The following is a 25,471-nucleotide window of genomic DNA, read 5'->3' as shown; positions in this document are numbered from 1 at the left end:
ATCTCTGAGAAACCTCCTTTTCCAAAACCATCATTGCTTGTCAGTGAAGATCTAGGATTTTGGAAATGCCCTCAAATTTTTTGTCTGAGACTTCCCTATAGTCTCTAGCAGTGGCATAAACTCTCCTCTCAAACTCTTGAAGTTCAGTTTGAAACATGTCCCTGATTGATCTCTCCATAAATGATGGTCCAGGGATATGAGAGGGAGCTGCAGTGGATTCGGCCTCATCCTGAGTTCTAGAAGTGCTAGCAGCTGGTTGCTCCCCCTTATCTTTCTGAATTTTCTTCTGTGAAGGTTTGAAGGGTACAGGAATCATCATCTTGTTCAGCTGGGTGATACCAAAAGTAGGAACTTTTGTCTTGGATTCTCCAAGCTCAAAGGGGACAATGTTATTTGCCTGTAGGATGTATGTGGCCAATTGAGGATAGGGGATTGGTGTAGACTTGGATTTGTTAAGAACAAAATCCTTCATTTCATTATAGATCAAGGCCCCTATGTTGATCTTTTCACCACTGATTATCCTAGCAGCAGTAAATAATCATCCTGAGTTAAATGTGAAAAGCTCCCAGATTTGTTGGTCATGCTCCTCGAATAGATATAGTGGATTATTCTATAATAATCACACATCTGCTTAGGTGGAAAGTTTAGCTCTTCGGGGTAGTCATCACTCTACATCAAAATCTTATGAGCTTTTATATCATTCATATCTCCCCCTCTCATAGATTCTTGGGTTCCCAGCCACTCATTCAACTTAGCACTAGTAATGTGGAAGGTTCAACCTCTAAGTTTGACCCTTAAGTAATCTTCTATCAGATTGTCCTGCTCATCATATTCTTCTACTGATTCCATATTACAGTAGAATCTCTTAATTACTTCACGACAATATTCTCTACCAATCATCAGCCAATTCGAATAGTATTCCAGGGGGTCACTCAAGTCTAAACTAATTTGTTTATTTTTCTTTAGACTCTCAATATCCACATACATCACAGGACAAAATCTTCAATTTGCAAAATCGGCCTTAAACTTAGCCGAATTCACATCTTTATCTAGGTTTCCAATCAACAGCTCAGAAAAATCAGATGGAATACCTTCAGTAGGAATCTGTCGTAACACACCTTCACTGGCTCTCTGCTTTTTCTGTCTCAATTGCCTGGGGATGGGAACTCTCAAGGCAGTCTCCACAGCTTTCTGAACTGATGCTCCTTCATTTGACTCAGTTTCTAATTCCTTAGTGACTACTGGTAGCTTGGATTTGGACCTGGGAGATTTTCTTGGAGGAGTGGGTTGCTCTTCGGCCCAACTCTCTCGGATTTTAAGGACTCCTCTCTTCTTGGATGATTCTTCCCTCACTTTCAGTTTATACCTCTTCTTAGTACCCGAGGGAGTAGTGTCACTTGGTTGAGATCGTTTCTCAGTGCTTTCTTCCTACTCAACGTTCGGCTGCTTCACTCTTGCCATTTTTGAGGTATCGAAGGATTTCTGAGGAATTAATCAGTTGAAGGAGTCTAACAAGTGATCGAACACTTGTTGACCAATCAGGTTATCAATAAACACGGTGTTATAAAAACAGATTTTAAAGTAATGATTTTCGAACACGTTATCGATAAGTAGATGATGGATACACTTATCGATAAACAGTATGCAAAAGTATATTCAATGAAAACACAAACTATATAGGTTAATCGAATAGGTGATCCATTAATGAGTGATCGATCAAGTTATCGATAAAGTGGTTTAATCCTGTAAAGTCAAAGAACTGATTTATCGATCACGTTATGTGAAAAACAAGGTAGACATGTAAGTGCGATAATCGATCATATTATCGATAATCTGATTATCGATCCGGTGATCAAAGAACCATAAAATAAGAGTGATGTACCGATGATCGATCATGTGATCGATAATTTGCTGATCGATCAGGTGATCGATAAGCTGCTGAAATAAGTACTTGCACAGAGAGTGTTATGAAGCAATGTTCGGAATGAGTAGAGCGCATTACCATTTATCTGTCTTCTTATCGATAATCTGTTTATCGATCACGTGATCGATAATTGCCTATCAGATTTATATCCCTTTATTCGACAGATGTTCGATAATCCTGATTATCGATCAAGTGATCGATAATTTACTCCAGACTTTCATACACAACTAAGTTAACAATGATCAATCAACACATTATCTAACAAGTTATCAATCAAAGTTTCTGCTAAGTTACTTGATTGTACAGAGATATTATCTATAAGCTTATCGATAAGTCCTTGATCGATCAACATACTGAAACACAAATTTCTTACTTTATTATCATCAAAACCTTAATCCTAACATAGATGACTTAATTTCAACTCTTTTATTCTCAGACACTTTTACTCAAAGACATGATAGAGTATGCTTCTTACTCAAGTAAACCTCTCTCATTTATTCTTCTTCCTGTTAATCGAACATGTCGAAATTCAACATGATACTACTTTATTTTTTTGACCAATCTACACAAGATATTGTCATTAAATATAGTAGTTAGTCAAAGTAAGAGATAAATATTTGATGCAAACTTTTTACTCTAATTATGGATTCTTTCTCAGATACATATTCGAGTAATCCATTACTCGGTTATCTATTTGACTAAATAGAAGAAAGTTCTTTGTTTTGCAAGACTTAGAAATATTGGAAACAAGGTTTACTCAGGAATGTACTCAGGTAATTAGATTTGAAAAACTTTGCACAATATTATTCGATTATGTATTTGGGTAAATAATTTTGAAAAGCAATTTTCATTAAGTAAGAGAAACATACTTTAGCTTGAGTGTGTACTCGGGTAACTAACTTTGAAACACAAAGATTGCTTTACTCAGGAGGGTACTCAGATAAATTAAAGACTTCAAGATATAAAGGAGATTACTCAAGTATATGTTTAGGTAAAACTTTTGCTGTTTGAAATCAGTTTGCAAAAGTCTAAGTTTTCAAACGATAAAAGACATTTACTCGAATATGTATTCAAGTCAAGCATTATTCGAACACACATTCATGAACACATTTCTCTTAAAAGGAAAGATTGCTCGAGGAGATATCCAAAGAAGTTACTTTTCCAAAAGAAAAAAAAAAAAAAAGGTCACTTGATTAGGTGCTCAAGTAAACAAGTTTAATCACAAAAAAGCATAGTTATTCGGGCATTTACTCAGGAGAAAACTCAAAAGAAAAACTTTTACAAAAAGCCCTAATTCTGAAAATACTTTTAACTTCAAATATTTGGTATCATCAAAACTAATTATGTAACATCCCAAATTTTCTGACTTAGAAAAAAAACAGAGAAAATTTATTTAAAATTATTTAAAGCCTAAATGAAAATGGAAAAAATTATAGAAAATTAATTTTTAGGGATTATAAATTTTATGGAAAAGCCCTTTTCCCTAAAAATGGCTTAAATAATTTTAAAGTTAATTCTTGGAAAGAAAATGACTTTTTTTCCTAGAAATTCAAGGAAAAATAATTAGAGAAATGGATTTGAGTTGGGAATTTTAGAATAGTTATTTATAAAGTAAAGAAGCTAAATGATGCATAAAATCCTCAAAATGGGTTAGGGATTAATTTCTCAAAATAAAGGGCTATTTTCTTGAAAAATCCAAGAAAAATAGTTGGGAATTGATTTTTGACCAGAAATTTTTATGGAAATTATTTTAGGAGTCAAGGAAGCTATTGGATAAGGAAAATCCATATAAAATTGTGGGTTAATTTTTGGCTTTATTTTACGATTACAGAAAAAGAAAAAAGGGGGATGACAGTGAAGACAGAAGTTTGTTGAAGGGTATAATGGTCATTTCATCCCTCCCTGTATGATTAAACTGGCAGCGCCCTCTTTCTTCTTCATTCTGCATCGAAAACCAGAGGGGGGAGAGAGAGAGAGAGAGAGAGAAGAGAGAGACGAGAGAACGGTGGAGAAGCAGAGAAGGAGAAAGTACCGATCGGAAGCCTGAAACTTGCATACAATCTTGGTTTTTGACCTAGGTAAGCCTCATGAGTCCCTTCCCCGTTTCATCTTCTTTATTGGTTGCTGTTTTTGGGTGTGATTCCAGAGAGAGAATCTTGGTTATAGTAAGAGAAAGTGCGGGAAGGGAGAATCTAAGCTATGATGTCGTGTTGAAGGATGACAAGGGATGGTGTAATGTTGGTTTTTGAGTTTGCATATTTCTTTTCCCTCTCTACCGTGAGAATGTGAAACAGGGGGGTGCGAGTTTGGTTCATGTGTCTCGGGTTACATGGTGCTATGAGAGAGAGGAGTCCGAAATTCATATATATTACTTTGCATGTGAGTTTCCTGCTCTTGTTCATAACTTACGAAACAGGGGACAAGCAATCTAATATAAGGCTTGGAAATTTCTGAGTTTGAACATCAAGAGTCAGACTTCTGGAAGTACATGTGATATTATATTTCATTTTTGTGTTGACCGAATCGGGAGTCCAATGAATCAAGAGAATGGCGTTGAGTTTGGTGTGAATGAAGAAGGAAATACAGTATATAAGTATGTCTTCGGGTTGCATATTGACTGTTGTGTTTGGGTTTGCTGTTCTGTGATTTTATTTTTCTTTCTTTCTTTCGGACTCCCTGTTTTGGTTTTGAGGCATCTTATTTTAATATAATGAATGGAAGACTATGATTTGGTTATTGATTCTACTATGAGATGTTGGGTACGGTGGAGAAGAGACAATTTTGAAGTTAAAAGCTTTTGTTCTATTTTTGTGGAGTTTTGGGAATCATGCTGGAAAAGAGAAGAAAAGTTTAAATATTATGAATGAGAAGAATGGAGCATTGGATATGTGTGTGTGTGTGTATACACCCGAATCAGTAAGTAGGTGTAGCTGATGGTGATGAGTTTGAATTGAATCTTCTTGTTCTTGAGTGTTTATAGTTGATTTCGGTTTAATGGAAATCGAAGCAATATATATATATATATATATATATATAGATATGTATACGTTGATGTAAAAATAGACTTAGGAAGCATAGCTAAATCTAGAAATTCCACATTAAATATCTTAAGTTGCATAAGTGTCAATGGGTTGTATGAATTGAGTGCTAATTAATTTGCTAAGGATTAATGTTTAAAAGTTATAAACATATTGTGAGTTTCGTGATTAATAAGAGAGAAATGCTCACTGTTTTGATGTCTTAGATGTTGGGAAATTATTATAAATGTTAAATTAAGTTTGAAGGAATTACAATGATGATTTGAGAAATGTTTGGGGTTAGAATATGATTAAGATATATGAGTATATATATATATATATGTGGTTGTGTGTGTGTGTCTTTATGCCTTGTTATAGGTGTAAGTAGAGTAGAATATAATGAAATCTGGAAAATTCCCAGAGTTGAGGTAAAATATTTAAAACTGATTTTAATATTGGTATAGCATTGGTGATAAAACGATTTATACATAAGAGATAATACAAAGGGAATGAAGTTGAGGTTCAAAGAGACATTACACACACACACATATAGAGAGAGAGAGAGAGTTTGGGCGTGCAGCATATGGAGGGGAAAGAGGAGAAAGGAATTCAAGTAGGACTATAGGCTTGAATAGCCTTGGTGCATGATGATGGAATGTATTTTAGGTGCGAATAACTTGGGTTTTTGAGATCGTTGTTAGGATAATTTAATCTGGAAAAGTTAGCAATGGATATAACTATTTAAATTATGTTGGAAATTCAATGATGATTTGGGAAAAAACTGAAAGTGAGCTTATGAATTTTAGAGTCATTTGTAGTTACTCTACTATATGTATATACATGTATCTACTTTTTATTTTTTTATAACGACCAACCACTTGATGAAGTGGACCTAGCTTGGTTTAGGGATGCGACATAGTCCTTAAATATAGCTACTAAAATAATATTTTTGATCAAGATGACAAATTACTAAGTAAAGTAAATGTATAGGTTGAAATAAGGGGGAAAAAACCCTCCAAAGTAAATAGTTCAAATAAAAAAAATTCTTCAGTATGACCAACTATTAAGTGAGGGTAGAGATTAAAGAAAATTTAAAATTTAAAGAGAGTTATTTAATTTATGAATCATAGTTGGATCAAATATTGATCTACCCTTATGCATATAATATGTTTTGATATCCGCTCAAGCTTACAAAGAAAGCAAAGGAAGAAGAAATTTGTAAGGTTTGATTTAGAGAGAAGCGGGCTAGGTAGTAGTTCTTTCCAATCTTACACTTGTGTATGATTGTTGCATGTTTGCTCGTGTCGTATTGCTATTTTAAAGCATGAGAACATGTAATCTTTTATTCCCTGTGTAGATTATTTAGCCGTGATCATATATGTAGTTGATAGACATGGGGAACTATCTGCAAATTATTTACGCATTATTTATTCATCTTGTTTATCTGTCATTACATATAAATGCTTAATTGCATTAGCCTGCAAGTTTATGTTCCTCTTTGGCTTGTTTTGCATGTTTTATGTAATCTGCACATTTGTTTGATGAAAACTACTACTATGAGGATTCTTTGAATATCACCCTCCTGTCTATGATAAACAGTGAAGGCTAATAGCTCGAAGGATAAAGAGGTTATTGAAGAAGAAAGTGAGCTGATTGAAGAGTAGGGATGCCTGTTGTATTTTGTATATATACTTAGTGAATTGTTTTGATAGTTTAATTAATTATACTTTTACATATGTTATGTTTGCAAGTAGCCAATACTTGCAAGTAGTCAAGAACGCCGTTATATTTTTATGTATTATTAGTAGTTAATATGAGATTTCATGGTATGAAATCATTCTAGGTGGTAATAGATTAATTAGAAAGCAAGTTTCACTAGTTAGCTTTTCTAAAAGTTTTCAGATTCAACTCCTGAATTGAGATTCTGCTTTCAAATGGTTTTGTTTTTGAAAAAGAAAAAAGTTACCTCATTTTTTTCCCAGGTCAAAAAGCTGACATCAGCGATTCACAGACATTAACGTGACCCTATTAGTATATAAAATTTACATGTTGCAAATTATATCTAACAGACAATAAATATGTAAAGAATATAACCTTTTGTCCAAAAATACCCTTCTTTATGTCGAAGAGAGAGAATGAGTTGGAGTTTAATATGATAATATGAGTAGTATAAGTAATTAAATGGGGATAAAATGTGACATCGACAAAGAAAATTTGAGATAACTACCAAATGTCTTTTATAAAAAGAAACACACTATATTCTACACTTATTTCTTATAAAAAGAAATGGAGGGAGCAATATATAATGTTCAATATAATAATTTTTAACGACTTTCTTGACCTCTGTCTGCTTCTTTTCACTAAGCTAAAAAATCATATGTTCAACTCTCCCCAAGCTAGTGTCTCTAGTGGTCTTTATTATATTGTACGTCAACTTTTCTTCATATACAATATCATTACTTCAAACATAGATTTGAAATACATTATTTAATTCTTACATGATAATCATAATATATCGTCAGCCCCTTCTTCTGATCCGAACTTTGAGACCATGCTTCATTCGAAGAGCTATTGAAAACGTTGGAGAAATCGGATGATCTTCCACTACATGAACGTCATAATTCCACAAAATAGAACTAGCCATTATCTTCATTTGAATGAAGGACAAGTCCTTCCCCAAGCAAGTCCTGGGTCCTGCATTGAAACTAAAAAACTTGTTTGATGGAACGTGAATGATGTGTCCTCTCTCTGAGATCCATCTCTCTGGTTTGAATTCCAAGCAATGTTTTCCCCATATGGCTTCATGTTTCCCCATTGCGTACAAAGATAACAGAATCATAGGATTTGGACTAACCTCATGTCCACTAGGAAGTACGTTATATTTGATTGCTTGCTTTCGATCAAGAGATATGGGAGGATACAATCTCAGAGCTTCACAAAGAGAAGCACGAAGATATAACTGTTTGTTAGCTTCCTTTTCTTGTTTGATCTCTTCAAGTATCTTAGCTTCCACTGAAGGATGTGAAGCAGTAAGCCAAAAGAACCATGTGAGGGCTGAAGTTATCGTATCTCTACCTCCAGCGAAAAGATTAAAGGCAGTGTCCCTCAGAAACTTGTCATCCATGTGTTCTTTTCCACCTTCCTCCCACATCAAAGCCATTAGCAAGCAATCCTCTTCTTCTTTGTTATTTTCATTCTTTTTGCTTGGCTCTTCTTTCATCGATGCTATATTTCCTCGGAGGAACTGGTAAAAAAACTTTGCATGCTTCAGCCATCTTCTTCTCTGCTCCAATTCCAAGCCATCTTTGAAGCTTCCAAATGCTTTTCGGTACTATGTGTCTATAGAATATGGATTCCCCCACTTCACTAAAAGCTCTTTCACATGCAACTTCTGGTAAATCAACAGCGAGGCTTTTGGGGTCACATCCTAAGATTGTGGAACAAACGATGTCAAAATTGAAGCGATTGAACACTTCTTGCAAATCCACTTCAATTCCTTGCTTTTCCATGTGATCAAGAAGAGGAAAGAGACAGCTCAGCACCTTCTTTTGCACTCTCTTTGCAAGAAAATTCTTAAAACTTTCGGATTTGAATAATGAATGGAGAAGAGCCCTGTGGTATTTCCACAAGTCTGAATCCACACTGAAGATCCCATCCCCCAAAGCTTCAAAAATTTCACGGAACTCAGTCCCCTTTACGTAGTTGACGAAATTCTTGCTCATAATATGATGCACGTTCATGGGGTCACAAGTCACCACGTAGTTCATTTGTGTAAACCAAGGTCCTACAAAGTTCCCAGTACCTCCATGACTCTGCAAAACTTGAGATACACAACTCTGCAAAACTTGAGATACACAGTCATGGATTTGCCACAGATTACTGAGAATGGGCGGTACCATTCCCAGAATAGGCCAATCAGTGGAGAAGGGATTTTTGCAGGGTCGTCTCCGATGGTAATGGAAAATGAAGAAGATGAGTACGGCAAAAGCTGTGATTAACTGTGCATAGCAAAGCATTGTGGTTGTAGAGACTTTTGGCGAGCTTTGCTTCTATAGATGCCACAATGTATATTGTGCGCCATGTGATTATATAGCCGATGGTGGAAACTGGAATGTAATTCTATCGATATCAATGTATATTATTGTTCACCTAATCAAGTCACCTTGTGTTGTGGTATTTTACCAAAAAAATTTGTTGCTTTATAACTTTTTGATTAAAAAAAAACTTTCGTTGTTTTAGAACCTTAAAGTCAATTAATTTTTTCGATAATATAATTTTTGTCACCAAAATGTTTATTTTGATTTTAATCACTCAAATTTCAAACTCGTAATTTTAGTCCCTATAGCATGTCTTAAAATGTTATTAGTTTTTGGAGCTAGTGTTAAAATTTGTTGAAGTATCGTAAACAATACTAAAGTGGTGATGTAAACTGAACAGATAACATCTAACTAGATCTTGTGTAAATAATAGGGGAAAAAAAAAAAGAAGTCCTCAAAATGTAGTTATTTAGCATCTTTTTTTTCCTTACTGTTCATTTGAGGAGTTGTTTATTACACTGCATTTTGAGAACCCGTCCCCTCTGTTCTCTGTGTTGCATTTTAAAGATCTACTCTATTTTCTTTTTTTTTTAATCTACATAAAATCTAGGGGAAATTTCACTGTAGGACCGCAGAAGGCAAATAATTTCAAAGAGCCCCCAAAACATTCTGAAACCTCACTACAGGACCAAGGGACCAATCTGATATTAATTTTTAGAGTGAGATTACAATAATACCCCTCCCTTTTATTTTATTAAAAATAAATATTTACCGGAGTTACTGTTCCGGCCACCGGAGGTCGGAGGTCCCGGCCACCGGTGCTCAGGTGGCCGCCGTCGGGGTCCGGTCACCGGTGGCCGGAACAGTAACTCCGGCGGGACCTCGGTGACCGGAGTTTTTTTGTTTAAAACAAAAGTGGCCAAGGGAGGGTTTGAACCCAGGACCCCTTGGCACACCAAAAGAGTTGTAACCACCAAGCTAAGCAACCATTCAATCATAAAATGCAAATAAAACTATATATAACAAAATAAACGCAACAGTCCAAATGTAAGTGAACAAGTGAAATTAGACGATTTACAAGTGGAATTCAGAAATTTGCAACAAAAGTAGGCAATTTACAAATAACATAATAGAAGTCATAACCCAAATGCAAGTGTTTAGGTGCAAATGAGCAAGTAAAATTTGAAGATTTACAATAAAAGTTTATGGATTTACAACCCAAATTTGGTAAACACAAGAGAATTCACAACTCAAAATGTAAATGTTTAAGTGTAAGTGAACAAGTGAAATTAGACGATTTACAAGTGGAATTTAGAAATTTACAACAAAAATTAGGCAATTTACAAATAACATAATAGAAGTCATAACCCCAAATGCAAGTGTTTAAGTGCAAATAAGCAAGTAAAATTTGAAGATTTACAATAAAATTTTATGAATTTACAACCCAAATTTGGTAAACACAAGAGAATTCACAACCCAAAATGTAAGTGTTTGAATGTAAGTGAACAAGTGAAATTAGACGATTTACAAGTGGAATTTAGAAATTTACAACAAAAATTAGGCAATTTACAAATAACATAATAGAAGTCATAACCCAAATGCAAGTGTTTAAGTGCAAATAAGCAAGTAAAATTTGAAGATTTACAATAAAATTTTATGAATTTACAACCCAAATTTGGTAAACACAAGAGAATTCACAACCCAAATGTAAGTGTTTGAATGTAAGTGAACAAGTGAAATTAGACGATTTACAAGTGGAATTTAGAAATTTACAAAAAAATTAGGCAATTTACAAATAACATAATAGAAGTCATAACCCCAAATGCAAGTGTTTAAGTGTAAATGAGCAAGTGAAATTGTCGAATTTCACTTGCAAATCTATAAACTTTTGTTGTAAATCTTCAAATTTTATTTGCTCATTTACACTTAAACACTTGTATTGGGATTATGAGTTCCATTATGTTATTTGTAAATTGCCTAATTTTTGTTGTAAATTTCTGAATTCCACTTGTAAATCGTCTAATTTCACTTGTTTACTTACACTCAAACACTTACATTTTGGGTTGTGAATTCTCTTGTGTTTGCCAAATTTGGGTTGTAAATCCATAAACTTTTATTGTAAATCTTCAAATTTACTTGCTCATTTGCACTAAACACTTGCATTTTGGGTTATGACTTCTATTATGTTATTGTAAATTGCCTAACTTTGTTGCAAATTTCTGAATTCCACTTGTAAATCGTCTAATTTCACTTGTTCACTTACATTTGGACTGTTGCGTTTATTTGTTATATGTAGTTTTATTTGCATTTTATGATTGAATGGGTTGCTTGGCTTGGTGGTTACAAGTCTTTTGTGTGCCAAGGGGTCCTGGGTTCAAACCCTCCCTTGGCCACTTTGTTTTAAACAAAAAACTCCGGCCACCGGAGGTCCCGCCGGAGTTACTGTTCCGGCCACCGGTGACCGGACCCCGACGGCGGCCACCTGAGTGCCGGTGGCCGGACCTCCGACCTCCGGTGGCCGGAACAGTAACTCCGGTAAATATTATTTTTTAATAAAATAAAAAGGGAGGGGTATTATTGTAATCTCACTCTAAAAATTAATATCAAATTGGTCCCTTGGTCCTGCAGTGAGGTTTCAGAAAGTTTTGGGGGCTCTTTGATATTAATTGTCTTCTGCGGTCCTACAGTGAAATTTTCCCTAAAATCTATTTATATATCATTTGATTAGTTTACATCATCATTTAAACATCGTTAAGACATTTTAGCAGATTTTAGTATCATTGCACGTTCAAGAACAAGCATTTTAAGATGACCTAAATTTTAGGAACTAAAACCTTGAGTTTGAAATTGGAAGATCAAAATCAAAATGAGTCCAAATTCCAAGGACCAAAATATAATTCTTTTTTTTTTTTTTTGGTTTGCATCAAATCTTCATTTAATAAATTATATATCTTTACAATCATTTTTTTCTCCCTACCAATTAACTTCTTCTTTTGTTAATCATATTTCTAACCTATACTCCCTCCAACCCTCTCCTTAACTTGTCTTAAAATAAAATAAATTTTTATTTTTCTTCATTTAAATTCATATGGTGTAATTTTTTTTAAAAAAAAAGAACTAACATTATTAAACAATGGCCATATGAGAAAGACGTAATGAAATCTCACCTAATTAAAAAGATGTGATGAAATCTCACCTCATTAGAGACTTATGCCATTTTGGGGAATAATTTTAGATTTTACTTATTTTATTTAATGGTCATTATAAATATCGGTTTCAAAAATATTGAGGAAAATGACTCTAAGGTCCCACAGAAGAGAAAATACTACAAAAAGATCTCTGAAAATCTGTTAATTGCTTAGGATCCTAAAGGGATTTTGTTACAATAAGACAAATCGTGAAAAGACTATGTTGTCCTTGTTGAAATGAAATCTAATTTTGAACCCTATTTGTATTTGTCCATCACTATCTCACTCTCCTCTCAAAAACTAGCACTAAATCAATCCTCATCGGAAGCAAGGAACCTGAAATCTTTTCATCTTTGCCATAATCATTGAACATCGTCTAGTATAGGGCATCATTGAAGCTTTTTGTGGTCGAAACAAAGCTATTGTCGTTAGCATCTTTGTGCTCATCCATGTTCTTCATTTACGATAATGTATTCCTCTTGTCTTTTTCAAATTTTTTTGGTTTAAAATGTTACATTGGGACCTTTGGGTTGGTGATTTAAGTTGAGGTTTCATTGTGGGTGGCATAGGATGATGATGGGTGCTTTGTTTTTGGTTACATTATAAGTGGTTTTGCTCTATTTTAGCATGGTTCAATGTAAAAGGCTGAAGAAGATGAAAGTTGGTGTGGGTAAAAACCTTTTCTGCAAAATGGGATATTGTGTTGTCAATACAGGCTGTGAAAGTTGTTAATGGGTGCCTCGATAGTTGTCAATAGTGCTGTTTATGTTGGAATGGCTGAACACCCAAGAGGGGGGTGAATTGGGTGTTAGTTAAAATTAAAACCTTTTCGCAATGTAATGAAATTCATGAGAAATTCTGAGTATAAAAACAATGTATCGACATAAGTATAGTCACAGTAGTAAAATGGTTTAGCTGGAAATATAAAGAGGTAAGGGAAGAGAAGATGCAAACAGTGATTTATCCTGGTTCGGTCCTCACTGACCTACGTCCAGTCCCCAGGCTCCCCCTGAGATTTTCAATCGACTATCTCCCTCAAGTTTAACACAGGTACTTGAGAACCACTACAATCACAAGTTTGATCCGGGCACTTGTGACGCCACTTACAATTCTTAGACTAACCAGTCTAATTCAACAACAACCTCACACCGAGGTAATACTCCCCCTTACTCACCGTAAGGATACAATCTAATAATGATAATGAAGATTGAATATTTCTTCTCTCAAAGAAGTGATAGATGAATCTTAAGCACGTTTGGGAAACTCTCCTCTCTATCTTACGGATACATATGTTTTCGTCTATGGAGCACAGAGACAGGGAGTTTTCTTTCGGAGCTCTAAATGAGAATATGTTGATTCGGCATTTTAGCATTTGATGTTGTAAGCTTGGACTCTTTCTTCTTTTTGTTTTGAATGCTCTTCTATTTATGGATGATGTTGGGTACTTGACCGTTGAGCATTTTCTTCCCGTTTGGCTTGAAGAATATGACCGTTGAAACTAGCCGTTGGAAGCTTCTGACGAAAGTCGATTCTTCACCTCATAAATTCGTTGTGGCTCTTTACCTGAAATAATCTTCCTCAGATCAAGTGATAAGTATCTGATAATCTTAGAAACAATAAGTTGGAAAACATGGAATCAATCATCAGATATTCAGAAAGTAAGATGAACTTACTTGATCGATGTCTTGATCGATAAAGCTTTGATCGATTATATTATCGATTAATTACATGAAGAAAAGATATAGCAGATAGATACAATTATCGAATAGATTATGGATCATATGATGATCGAACACATGATCGATAAATGATGAAGCATGAATACAGTGACCCAAAAATGATTTATGCAAGAATAAACTTTTCAAGTTATGTTTGCCTTCGTATCCTTTTAATAGAGAGTTATGTGTAAAAAGAAGGCTGAGAAAAGCTTTAAAGAAAATAGATCATTGATTTTAAGAATCATCATAGTCGACTGATATTTAAACGGAAAACGTTCCATGATCGAACAAGTGATCGAACACTTGTTGATCGAACAGATTATCGATAATCCAAGTGTTACAAAATGAAACTTCAGTCATTGATGATCGAACAAATTATTGATAAATGGATGATGGATAAGGTTATCGATAAACAAAGTGTTATAGAATAGAATTTTAAGTAATGATTTTCCGAACACATTATCGATAAACAAATAATAGATAACCTTATCGATAAACAATAAGCAAAAGTATATTCGGAGAAAACACATGCTATGTAGGTTGATCGAATAGGTGATCGATTAATGAGTGATCGATAAAGTTATCGATAAAGTAAAACAAGGAGATTTAATCCTGTAAATTCAAAGAACTGATTTATCGATCACGTTACGTGAAAAACAGGGTAGACATGTAAGAGCAATGATCGATCATATTATCGATAAATGACTGATCGATGAGGTAATCGATAAATGGAGACTAAAGCAAAACATAGAATGAGTAGAACGCATTACCATTTATCTGTCTTCTCATCGATAATCTATTTATCGATCATGCTATCGATAAATGCCTATTTATCCATAACGTTAACTTTGTTTATCGATCAAGTGATCGATAAATACATCTATCCATAATGTTATCCGAAAACCATTTATCCAATAGGTTATAAAACCTCAATAATGCATATGAAGATAAAAGAGAAGAATTAAGAGATAGTACCAGGAACTCGATAAAATGATCGAATATGTAGTTGCTTGATCAGGCTCGAGTAACATCTGATAATGACTTTTCATTTCCTCATTTCTTCTAGTGCTTTTACTCAATAACATGTTTGAGTAGTATGTTGTTTGAGAGATTAATCAATCAATGTAGAACTTCTGGTCTTTGCCTCAATAAATTCGAAGTCTGATTCAAGCAGAACGAAGGTCAACTTTGAGTGATCATAACTCTTCCAATTCAACTCCAAATTTTGCAAATGACCTATCCCAGAAAGCTCTTTGAGTCTACTTTCTAATGCAACAAGAATCACCCCAAAATTCGTTGTGGTTGAAAAGTTATCTTCATCACAATGACTAAAGGTCGGAATCAAGGCGTTAATCCTTACTGCAATGTTTCGAGCAACATATCTCCCTCATATGAAACTCTTTGAAGTTGATTTTGGTGTCCATGAACCGTGTTCTGAGTCTAGTTTCATATGAATTAAGTTTCACCTCAAACGGATTTGTGGTTTGAGAGATATTGAAGAAATACCGAACCTATGTCAGAGCTGAACAAAGAACAGAGCATAACAGAGGATGCATTTTATCGATAACTTGATCGATAAATGGATGATCGATCAAGTGATCGATAATTGCCCATGAAAATCACCTCTGAAGCTTATTTTCCATGTTTATATGAAGGGTGACTCAATATATGATGGTATAACTTCCCGGTTGTATATTTTAGCTTCCGACTGAGCCATCCAAACTTCTGATTGAGCATTGCAACCTTTAACATCAAATCTATGAACTTGAATCTTGATATTTCCATTTGATCTTGCAAGTTCTTCTTTTCTCAATCTCTCTTCTTCTTCTTCCTCTTGATCATTCTCGACAACTCAAAGTTCAAACTCTTTTCTTTTCTTTGCAACCTTTAACATCAAATCTATGAACTTGAATCTTGATATTTCCATTTGATCTTGCAAGTTCTTCTTTTCTCAATCTCTCTTCTTCTTCTTCCTCTTGATCATTCTCGACAACTCAAAGTTCAAACTCTTTCTTTTCTTGAGGAAACTACAAAAGATATTAAGTATGATAGTTAGTCAAAATATGAGGTAAACAATTTATGCAAACTTTTTGCTCTATTATTTGACATCATCAAAACTAATCATATCTAACATGTTTCACTTGTCAATAACAGCTAGATGATTGTTGATGCAGGTTTACATTAACGATGACCAGTACGTCTAGGAAGCATTTATTTTACTTTGTTCATATAAGGGGTAAGTTTATAAATGATGGAGAAGATGATATGAGATATATTGGAGGTAGTGTAAGAACAACAAATATAAAAGAAGGGACAAGTTATGAAGAGTGCAACTGAAGCTAGGTTTGGATATAACTAGGATTGACTGATACTTATGTTGAATTGCTTATCAAGCTAGTAGTGATACTCAATTTTAGTTTTATGAGGACCATTGGATGGGAAATCTTCATTTTGAAATGTCATCCTGAGTTTTTTTTTTAATTCCTTTTCAATTATGGTCAAAGATTCAAAAGTATGAAGTGTTGCCTATAGAAATTCATGCGGCGTGCATGTACTGACAAGGTTACAAATGTGGGATTGGACAGTTTATGATGATTATGGGCACACAATGCCGAAGTACTCCTATAAAGACCTCTGTGATTTGAAAGTTGGTTGTTTGTGGTGGCTTGTCAGTTACTGAAACAACTTGCATATAGACAAAGTCTTGTCTATGCTTCCAAGAAAAAGTCACCTTAAAAAAAGGAAATAGAGATCTTTGTTATTTATATCGATCGTGCTTGTAAAATAGCATTTTGCATTGAAGTCATTAAATGCTGTGATGAAAAATAATTGATCAAACTGTGCTTACAATTTACACTACAAAAAAACATTGAATCACCGACGGAATTGCAAAAATCCATCGGAAAACTGTGGCAAATTCCGTCGGAAATATTACCGACAGAATTTGCCACGAAATTCCGTCGGAAATTACCGACGGAATTTTTCCGTCGGTAAAATAATTTTCCGACGGAATTAGCCACGGAAAAATTTCATCGGTAATTTCCGTCGCAATTCCGTGGCAAATTCCGTCGCTAAATTTACCCACGGAAGTTTGGACGGATTTTCGACGGAAATTACTGACGGAATGTTGTCCGTGGCTAATTCCGTCAGAAAAGTGAATTTCTTTTCCCCAAAATTTTATATCTTTATTCTTATAATAAAATGCAGTGATTCTATTTTTTTGTGAGGTGAAAGACTACATTATGTAAGAAAAAAAACAAATAAAAATTTCGTAAAGGAATATAGTGAAATCCTAGAAGTGTGGGTGAATCATAATAATTCAATCTATGCATTTGATTGTCTTAAGTATGAAAAAGTAAAAATTACTTTTTGAGTAATTGGTTGATTGTGACTATTTCAAATTAACTGAATATTATTGATCATAATATAGAAGAATAAATGTTAGAGACAAAATTGAATTTTAATTTACTAATCTTGAGATAATATCATATGAAGAATATAATAGGTGCAAAGCAAATATTTACATGGAATCATGTATAACAATATTGCTAACTTATTAGTATTTAGTTTCATAAAACTGTAAAGAAAAACAAAATTCTCCTACCAAATATTTAACATATATTTTGAGAATTTAGACTCAACAATTTTGATTAAAAAATTATAAGTCTCGTTAATCAAACAAAATGCTTGATGATTTGATTGTACATGATAGTGATTTATAGCAATCCTTGTTAAAATGTGAGAGATGTATGAATCCTAAGCATCATCTTTTGTAATTTATTCATGACAACGTTATTCTTCTTTTTACTCCACAACTTCATGTAATTAGATATTGTCAATATTATATTATATACAATATATTATCTATTTTTAAAAATAGATGGACATTTTTAAACTAAATAAAAATATCAAATCAATTCAAAGGATACTAAAAAATAATTAAGCTGGTATTTGATAGATCATAATTTAGAAAATTAATATTAACAACTGTTTACAAATAATACAATTAGAAGGTTCTACTATAACATAAAAAACATATATTTAAGGAATTAGTAATAAATAAAAATTAGAATGTTATGTAAATAAAAATAGTAAATATGAAAGTTAGTCCACCATATCTAATAGCCAAAGCACATTTTTAATACAAAATAATATTAATCAAATTATAGCAAAAAAATATATCAACATTAATATCAAGTTGGCTAGATATAGATTGAGAAAAGGTTGGCGAAATATTATAATATTATTCTAAATATAATATTATTGTTCTTGTGTGAGAAAAATAGTAAGACTTAAATTTAAACTTAGAATTTATAAAATGTAATTTTGTTAATTTTTTGTTTGAAGAAACCATAATTCATTTATTAGAAGGCTAAATTTATTCTTCCTCAAAAGATTTTCACCTTCCCTCCATTAACCCATTTAATTTGAGACTTAATTTTTACAAAAAATGTTAACTATTTTCTTCTCTTTCTTCCAACAATTAACCCTTCTTTTGTAACACTGATAAAACCATATTTTACCTTGTAATTTATTAAAAAAATTAGAAAGAAGGATCTAAAAAAATAATATTCATTGGGAAGGATCTTAATAATTATGATTGTTTACAGGGACCAAATATCAAAATATAAATTTAAAAAAACTAAATTATCCCTAATTAAATCCCTACATTTCCTCTTATCATACCTCCATTTAATATATTTTCTATAATCTTTTAATCTATACTACAATTCTTTATAGTTTGTTGTCATCAATATTGACAAAAAAATTATTCAAATCAAATAAAAATTATTTATTATTAATAAAAGATATTTATATATAACTAAACAAACAATTAAACAAAATTATTCGTGTAGATGAATAACGCTAGCAATAGTTAACTTTTATTTTTGCCTTCGTGGGGCTTTTAATTGGACTTTCTTCTTTCTTTATTTTTTTTAATAAATTATTTCTATGTATATTTTTTATAAATATATTTAAATGTAAAAAACATATTTTAATTTATTTTAATAAATACAATTGAAAAGTTTATAAAATTTTTTCTTAAATTGTTATTAATTTCAGTTTCTTAAAGTATTAAATGCTTAGATATACAATAGTATTCAGATTTATTTTTATATCTGAATTTTCCATTCTCTTAATTTTAATAACTTCTATTTTTATTATTATTTACTTTAAGTGACATATCCAGATAAAAAAATTCTGAAAAATGATTAGGGAGAAAAAAAACAAGACCATAAAAAATTTTATGAGTATCATTAATCAATTTGATTTTCATATTATTTGGATTTCACCCTATGTCTACCTGAAAGATGATACGTAGCTAATTTTTTGGTGGTGGAATTTAAAAAGCTGGAAAAATAAAAAAAATAAAAGAAAATGAGTGAAAATCAAAAGTGTAGCGTTTTGACTTTTGAATGAGCTTGGCTGCTTGCTAGGGTACCATAATCGCTTCTTCTTCTTCAGCGCGACTGCTAAGGGCAAAGGTAACGGCGGCTTCTTCCTGTGGAATCCTAGCCACCAGCACGCCATTAATCATCCAGATTGTTCATCATCGTCGTCGGCCAACATTCACATTCCCTTCATCCACACCAAAAGCCGTGACTTCTTCCTCCATCAAGCTTCGACGGCAACGGCATCTCTCATTATCACCATCGAGCTCGACTTCTTCCTCCAGTACTTCATCATTGCCATGCTGTCTTCAACAAAGATATCTGCTCTTCTCCATGATGTGGAGATTAATTAACCCCTGGGCCAGTTAAGAGAGTTTGAGGCGTAGATCGAATGCGGCCAGGATTGAGGTACGAAGTCACGAGGTTCAGGCTCCAGGGGAATGCTTTTTAAGCTTAGGTCACTGTTCGTGCTTCAGTCTTTGGTAAGTTATATATATGGTTTTTGGTCCCCTAATCTTACTTCTTCATTCAATCTGTAATAATTTCATATCTCTAATAATTTGAAATCTTATTTTCTTTTGCTATACTGGGTGGATGAGAGTTGAGGACAAATTTTCTTGTTGGTTGTGGGAGTTTTCTCTACAGTAGCTACGAGATCTTTTCTTGCTTCAAGACCAGCTATTCTCTTCTTGTCACAACCTTTTGCTGAATATGATTTTGCTGAATGTAAGTTATACGATTTTTCGTCCTATTTTGCTGAATACATTGGTTCTGTTTGCTGAATGTTGTGGTGTGCAATTTTAGACCAGCAATTCTATTTTTGTCACATATCATGTTGTGTTGAGTGTTGCTTAGTCTTTAGAAGGCTTTCCGTTATCTTAATGCCAATCTGATTCTATGCCCCACCCCCATGACTTTGTAGGATTAAAGTCAGAGCATCTTTGAGTTGAACATTCTATTTTGCTAAATCTGATTCTATTTTGCTGAATGAGTAATATTCTTCTCATCTTAGAGCATCTTTCTTCCCACTAACAGCGTGTCTTCGAGTTGAACATTATTTCAACTTTTCCCCTTAAATGCGTTCTCACACAAATGATTTCCTAATAATTTTAAGTTAATTCCTACTGTTTTAAATTGACTCTAAAAGATACACACACATACACACAAATTATTTTGGCTGTATTAGTCTGCAGTTAGCTAAAATCACTGATTTATATGGCTCATTACTAGTATTTTTGCATCCCCGTTATTATGCAATGAAAATAAAAAGAGAAGCTAGTGTCACAGTAGTAGCAGCTTGAGTGTGAAGCAGGAGGAGTGGAGACAAAAGAGAATGATTAAAGAGAGTAATTATAGTTTTTTGACATCTTCATCACTCACCCACGCTTCCTTATCTTCTCACATTTAAATCCATCCTTCTTGTTGTTTTTCTTTTTGGCCAACAATCCATCCTTGTTGTTACTATTGTTTCAGCATACACCTTTTTGGTTCTTTTTAATCAAAAGATGAAGAAGAAGATGATGATGATGATGATGATGATACATAAAATAATGTGATTTTTCATTCTTATTTAATTGAGTTTAAGTTTGATTGCATATATTGACTTCTAATTGATTTACTTTTTATTGAGATTTATTTTGTGATGATTATTTACTATTAACTCAAAGTGCTTGAATATGTAGATGGTAGGTCGTGGTTCAAAGCGTGATAGAGCACACTTGAGCTCTTCAACTTCTCCACAATTATCTGACCAACTCAACAAATTCCCTGTTCAAACATCTTCTCTACCTGTGGGTGAAGCATCTACTAGATCTCCAGCTATAAATGAAGAATGTAGCAGACCCTTATCATCCCACGGATTATCTCCAGTTATGACTTAGTCATATAATAGACCTTCATTATCACCTCGAGCATCATCTCCTCAGATCCCATCTCCTGGAATTGAAAATTCGTACCCCCCCACTCCTCCGGCCCCTCCTACTTTTTCACCATCAGGTTATGATTCTTCAGATGATCGAACATGGATATATCTAGAAGAAGAAAACGTAAGTCACCATTAAGTTTATATTATTTCACATCTTCATTTATTATATTAATGCCATTCTAACAACATTTATAATGATATTTTGTATAAAATTGTTATTAGGTTTAATCCTGCTGTTGCTACTGTACGAAATATTCTTCCTATTATTCAAGAGAAATTTGACCATCCATGTTCCAGCTGGAAAGCAACACCACCTGAATATAAGAAAATGTGGTTTGATGAATGGGCGGTAAATCTTATCTGTACTTGTATTTGTTTTATGTCTTCAAATTTTTCCTCTCAACATGTTTAATTTATATTTTTCTTTTGTTTCTCATTTATGCAGTGAAAATATAAATGGTTGCCACAATATGATCATGCTATTAAGAAAATTTGGAATGCAAAGTGTGTAGAAATTTTAAGAAATACAATGCACACTATTAGGCAAGACTTGTATCAAAAACAAGTTAGGGCTAAGTGGATTCCACGTCAAGTGATGACCGAGCTAGAGATAATATGGGCATCAGAAGATTACAAGGCTAAGTGTGAGATTGCTAAGGCTAATCGAGCCTCAACTACAGGAGGCACTCAACACAAAGGTTGAAGTATTCCTAATACTGAGCATAAGAGGAGACTGGTAAGAATTTATCTTTAAATTAAATTGTTATTTGTTTAATGCATATATAATACATCTTGGTAAATAATTGCAGGCTTTGGAGTTAGGAAGAGACCCTTCTATGTTTGAATTGTTCAAGAGGACACATTTAAATGACAAAACTGGAAAATTTGCAGACCAGCGAGCGGAATTAGCTCATGTAAGTATATGTTTCTAATATTTGACATATTATTGGATCATTTTTTCACATAAAACCAAAAAGTAGTTTCTTTCATATCAGATCCATTTATAAAATCCATATAGTATTACTTGCCTTTTAAAAGTCCCCTTGTTTTGTATTGTGACATTACAGGCCAATTTTCTATTTATTACGGTTTCGTATATTAATAAAAGTTGAATATAGGCATATATTTTGCATGGAATGTGAGGTAACTCATTATATATATCCCTGCACCTCTTTGACGAGTTGTCTTTTCTTGAGAAAAGTATTTATGATTCTATGTAGGTCATTTCTTAAAATTTTTTTAAAAAAATATTATCCCTAGTATAAGTTGAACACATCGATCTTAGTTGGAATATATATATATATATATATATTTCCCCGATCCACTACTGATCATTAGGCAATATTCTACCATGCGGGATGATAGACCATATAGGTTTATATTTATAGTTCTATACCTAAACCTCTCTAATAAGTATATTGCCAAAACTTGACTTCTTTAACCAGGTAAAAAAAAAATTGAAGGGTTTTACTTTGTGTATTGACTCTTGGATATTGTGTTGCAAAGGCATCGATATTGGGGTAGTGGTTACATAGAAAAAGAGGAAATGCAAAAGTGGTACCTATATATTAACTATATATTAATGTCCAATAACATCGGTAGCAGTGTATCAAACTCACGCAATGTATTTTTTATATATATAAATGCATATTCTATCTTTATATCAAATGTTTGGTGGATATAGCCTTAAAGAGTAAGTTCTAAGCTTGAGAAAATCCAAGCTTTGAGTGAAGAGAGTCTTAAAGTTTGATACGGTGTTCTTTTTCCAATATTATTAAATAGTTCTTCTGGATTTTAAATATAGTCTTTAGGATTTTTTATTTTCAGTTATCTAAAAAACCATTTAATGAAGGTACAATATCTTTCCTTTCATTTCAAAACTTCCATGTTCTCTTCCCACTGTCCATTCATTTGGCCCTCACACCCAATTACTTATAGGAACTTCCTATACCCTTTTTTTTTTTTTTTGATAGAATTGGTGAATATGTCATCATATGCCGGAAATTAATGAATTATGGTATCTTTTCTTATCCTTAGTGCAATTTTTTTTTTGGACTTGACTTGATCTGGTTGTTGTTGGGATTAAGTTGAGAAGAATCTTGCCTTCCATAACATGCACTTATCATATACTCCTGTTGTCTTTTTGTTTTATAAGATGAGTTCATGAGAAGAAAGGCAGAACTAAGTTCTGAAAGAGATTCTCCAAGCATACAATCTAACCAGGAAGAATTTAACAAATGGTTAGATGTTATAGGTGGCAAGAACAAGAAGGGCCGCATCTATGGATTTGGGTCTGAGGCTGATGATGATGATGATATTTGTACCCAGAGGTCTTCCCCTTCCATTAACAACACAAGTATGAATGCCAATGTTGAGACTGAATTGTGCACGAGGATAACAGAGCTTACACAGGAGAATCAGCAAATTAAATAGGAGCATCAAGAGATGAGAGAAAATTATAACAAAATCATGTCTGCATTGGAAGGAATGGGAATTAGATTATCTGAGCCCTCTAGCAGCAATATAAAATTAGGAAATGATAGTTGACAGTTATTATTATTTCTAGCTTTTATTTCACACTTGACACTTGACATTTGAAGCATCTTGGATGTGTGAAAGACTATATATATATATATATATATATCTCTAATAGCATGTTTGATTTTTTGACAAATTCAAATTGTCTTTCGTTCCCTTTTAAAAAACAATTGATCAAATTAAAATAGCACAAAATAAAAAAAATTGACGGAAACAATTTTGCGACGGAATTAGCCAATTTGCCACGGAATATTCCGTGAGCAAATCCATGGCTGATTAGCCACAGAAGTTGTGACGGAAAGTCCGTGGCAAATTAGCCACGGAATTGATCAGCCACGGAATATTCCGTCCGAAATTCCGTCGGTATTTTCCGACGGAAATTCCGTTAGAAATTACCGACGGAATTTGCGATTCCGTCGCAAAATGATTTAGTGACAGAAAAATTTCCGACGGAATGCATTCCATCAACAATTCCGTCGAAAATTCCCGCCCGTCGAAAATCCGTCAGTAATTTTGGTTTTCGTCGGTAATTTCGTGGGTAATTTTGTCAGTAATCAGTGTGTTTTTTATAGTGTTACGGTGCCACTTTTGACAATTAATGTGTCGTATTAAAAGTAAATTATGTAGTCAATACCCATGGACTAGTACACAAATAGTATTATTGCTTTGCATCAAATTCATGGGTAATCTAATTTCATACAGCATATTACTTTATGTGAAGGGATTGTTTATTTGAAATTTCCAATTAAGTTATATTTAACAGAGTAATTCTGAAAATGACATTAAATAGCAGAAAATTTAACAAGTTACAGTGGCCTTATTAACAAGTTAACATATGAATATTAACAACTGATATTAAAAATTTCAAAATTGAAGATGTCGTTTATTTAAAATGTTCAATTAAGTTATATGTAACTTAAAATAAAAATATGAACCAAAAGGTATAACCAAAATTTATGTTAATTAGATGACAATTTTTTAAAACTTGACAAGTCACAGTGCCACTATTGACAAGTCTGATAATGCTCAATCCGCCGCAGTGCCTGGAGCAATCTGTCACAGCCTTTGAAGAAAAAAGAAAGGAGAGGCATTCTATAATAGGAGGCGTGGCGCCTGGATAAAATTCTATGCCCTTGAGTACTTGGTTAACAAGTCACAATGCGACCATTGACAAGTCACAGTGCCACCGTTGACAAGTTACAGTGCCACCATTGACAAGTCACATTGCTACCATTGACAAATCAAATGATAATTGTGATTTATTGATTTTTTTTTAAAAAGTTAACAAATGTCACGTTAATCCAAAGGATATGTCAACATTAAATGACGCTATATAACTTGAAATCATATTTTTTTCAAACTTATATCTGCAATTACATTGACAAGTGATAGTGTAGCCAATGACAAGTGACATTATCACCATTAAAAAGCGATGATGTAGTTATTGACAAGTCATTTTATAATTTTATATCAGCAATGATATACTTTTAATAATGATCACATACGAAATTATAACCAAAATATAATATGTCAAAGTAATTGAAAACATCATATGATGCTAAAACCCATTATGTAACCTGAATTCATATTTTAGATAACTTATATCAGCAAATTAATTGACAAGTCATAATGCAATTTGTGACAAGTCAGAACAGGTCTATTGACAATGTAAGGTGCAATAATTACAACTCAAATGACAACAGAATCTAACACATCAGTTTATAGCCAACTT

At 33.1% G+C, this 25,471-nt stretch overlaps 2 protein-coding genes and 2 long non-coding RNA genes across 5 annotated transcripts; 2 read left to right on the top strand and 2 right to left on the bottom strand.

Annotated features, from left to right (window-relative positions):
* Nucleotides 1-3,902: 3,902 nt before the first annotated feature.
* On the top strand, nt 3,903-6,691 carry LOC114711747 (uncharacterized). Its single transcript, XR_003737164.1, has 2 exons — nt 3,903-4,002; nt 6,541-6,691. It is a non-coding gene; the product is annotated as an uncharacterized LOC114711747 (long non-coding RNA).
* A 768-nt stretch (nt 6,692-7,459) lies between these two features.
* LOC114711743 (alkane hydroxylase MAH1-like) lies at nt 7,460-8,101 on the bottom strand. The gene has a single exon (XM_028896175.1). It carries the CDS (start codon nt 8,099-8,101, stop codon nt 7,460-7,462), a length of 642 nt encoding a protein of 213 aa, XP_028752008.1.
* A 31-nt stretch (nt 8,102-8,132) lies between these two features.
* LOC114711742 (alkane hydroxylase MAH1-like) lies at nt 8,133-8,708 on the bottom strand. Its single transcript, XM_028896174.1, has one exon. It carries the CDS (start codon nt 8,706-8,708, stop codon nt 8,133-8,135), a length of 576 nt encoding a protein of 191 aa, XP_028752007.1.
* A 12,762-nt stretch (nt 8,709-21,470) lies between these two features.
* LOC114711746 (uncharacterized) lies at nt 21,471-23,506 on the top strand. Of its 2 annotated transcripts, XR_003737163.1 has the most exons (4): nt 21,471-21,550; nt 21,647-21,937; nt 22,011-22,115; nt 23,456-23,506. It is a non-coding gene; the product is annotated as an uncharacterized LOC114711746 (long non-coding RNA). The 2 variants fall into 2 exon arrangements; XR_003737162.1 differs by lacking the exons at nt 21,471-21,550; nt 23,456-23,506 and having other exon boundaries at nt 21,564-21,937; nt 22,011-22,096.
* The last annotated feature ends 1,965 nt before the right edge of the window (nt 23,507-25,471 follow it).

Source organism: Neltuma alba, unplaced genomic scaffold, assembly GCF_004799145.2.
Source record: "Neltuma alba isolate B1F8T4 unplaced genomic scaffold, ASM479914v2 tig00011309_pilon, whole genome shotgun sequence".
In the NCBI taxonomy this organism is placed as follows: domain Eukaryota; kingdom Viridiplantae; phylum Streptophyta; class Magnoliopsida; order Fabales; family Fabaceae; genus Neltuma; species Neltuma alba.
Note: the sequence above shows the minus strand (reverse complement) of the source record. Positions and strands in the feature narration are given on the sequence as shown.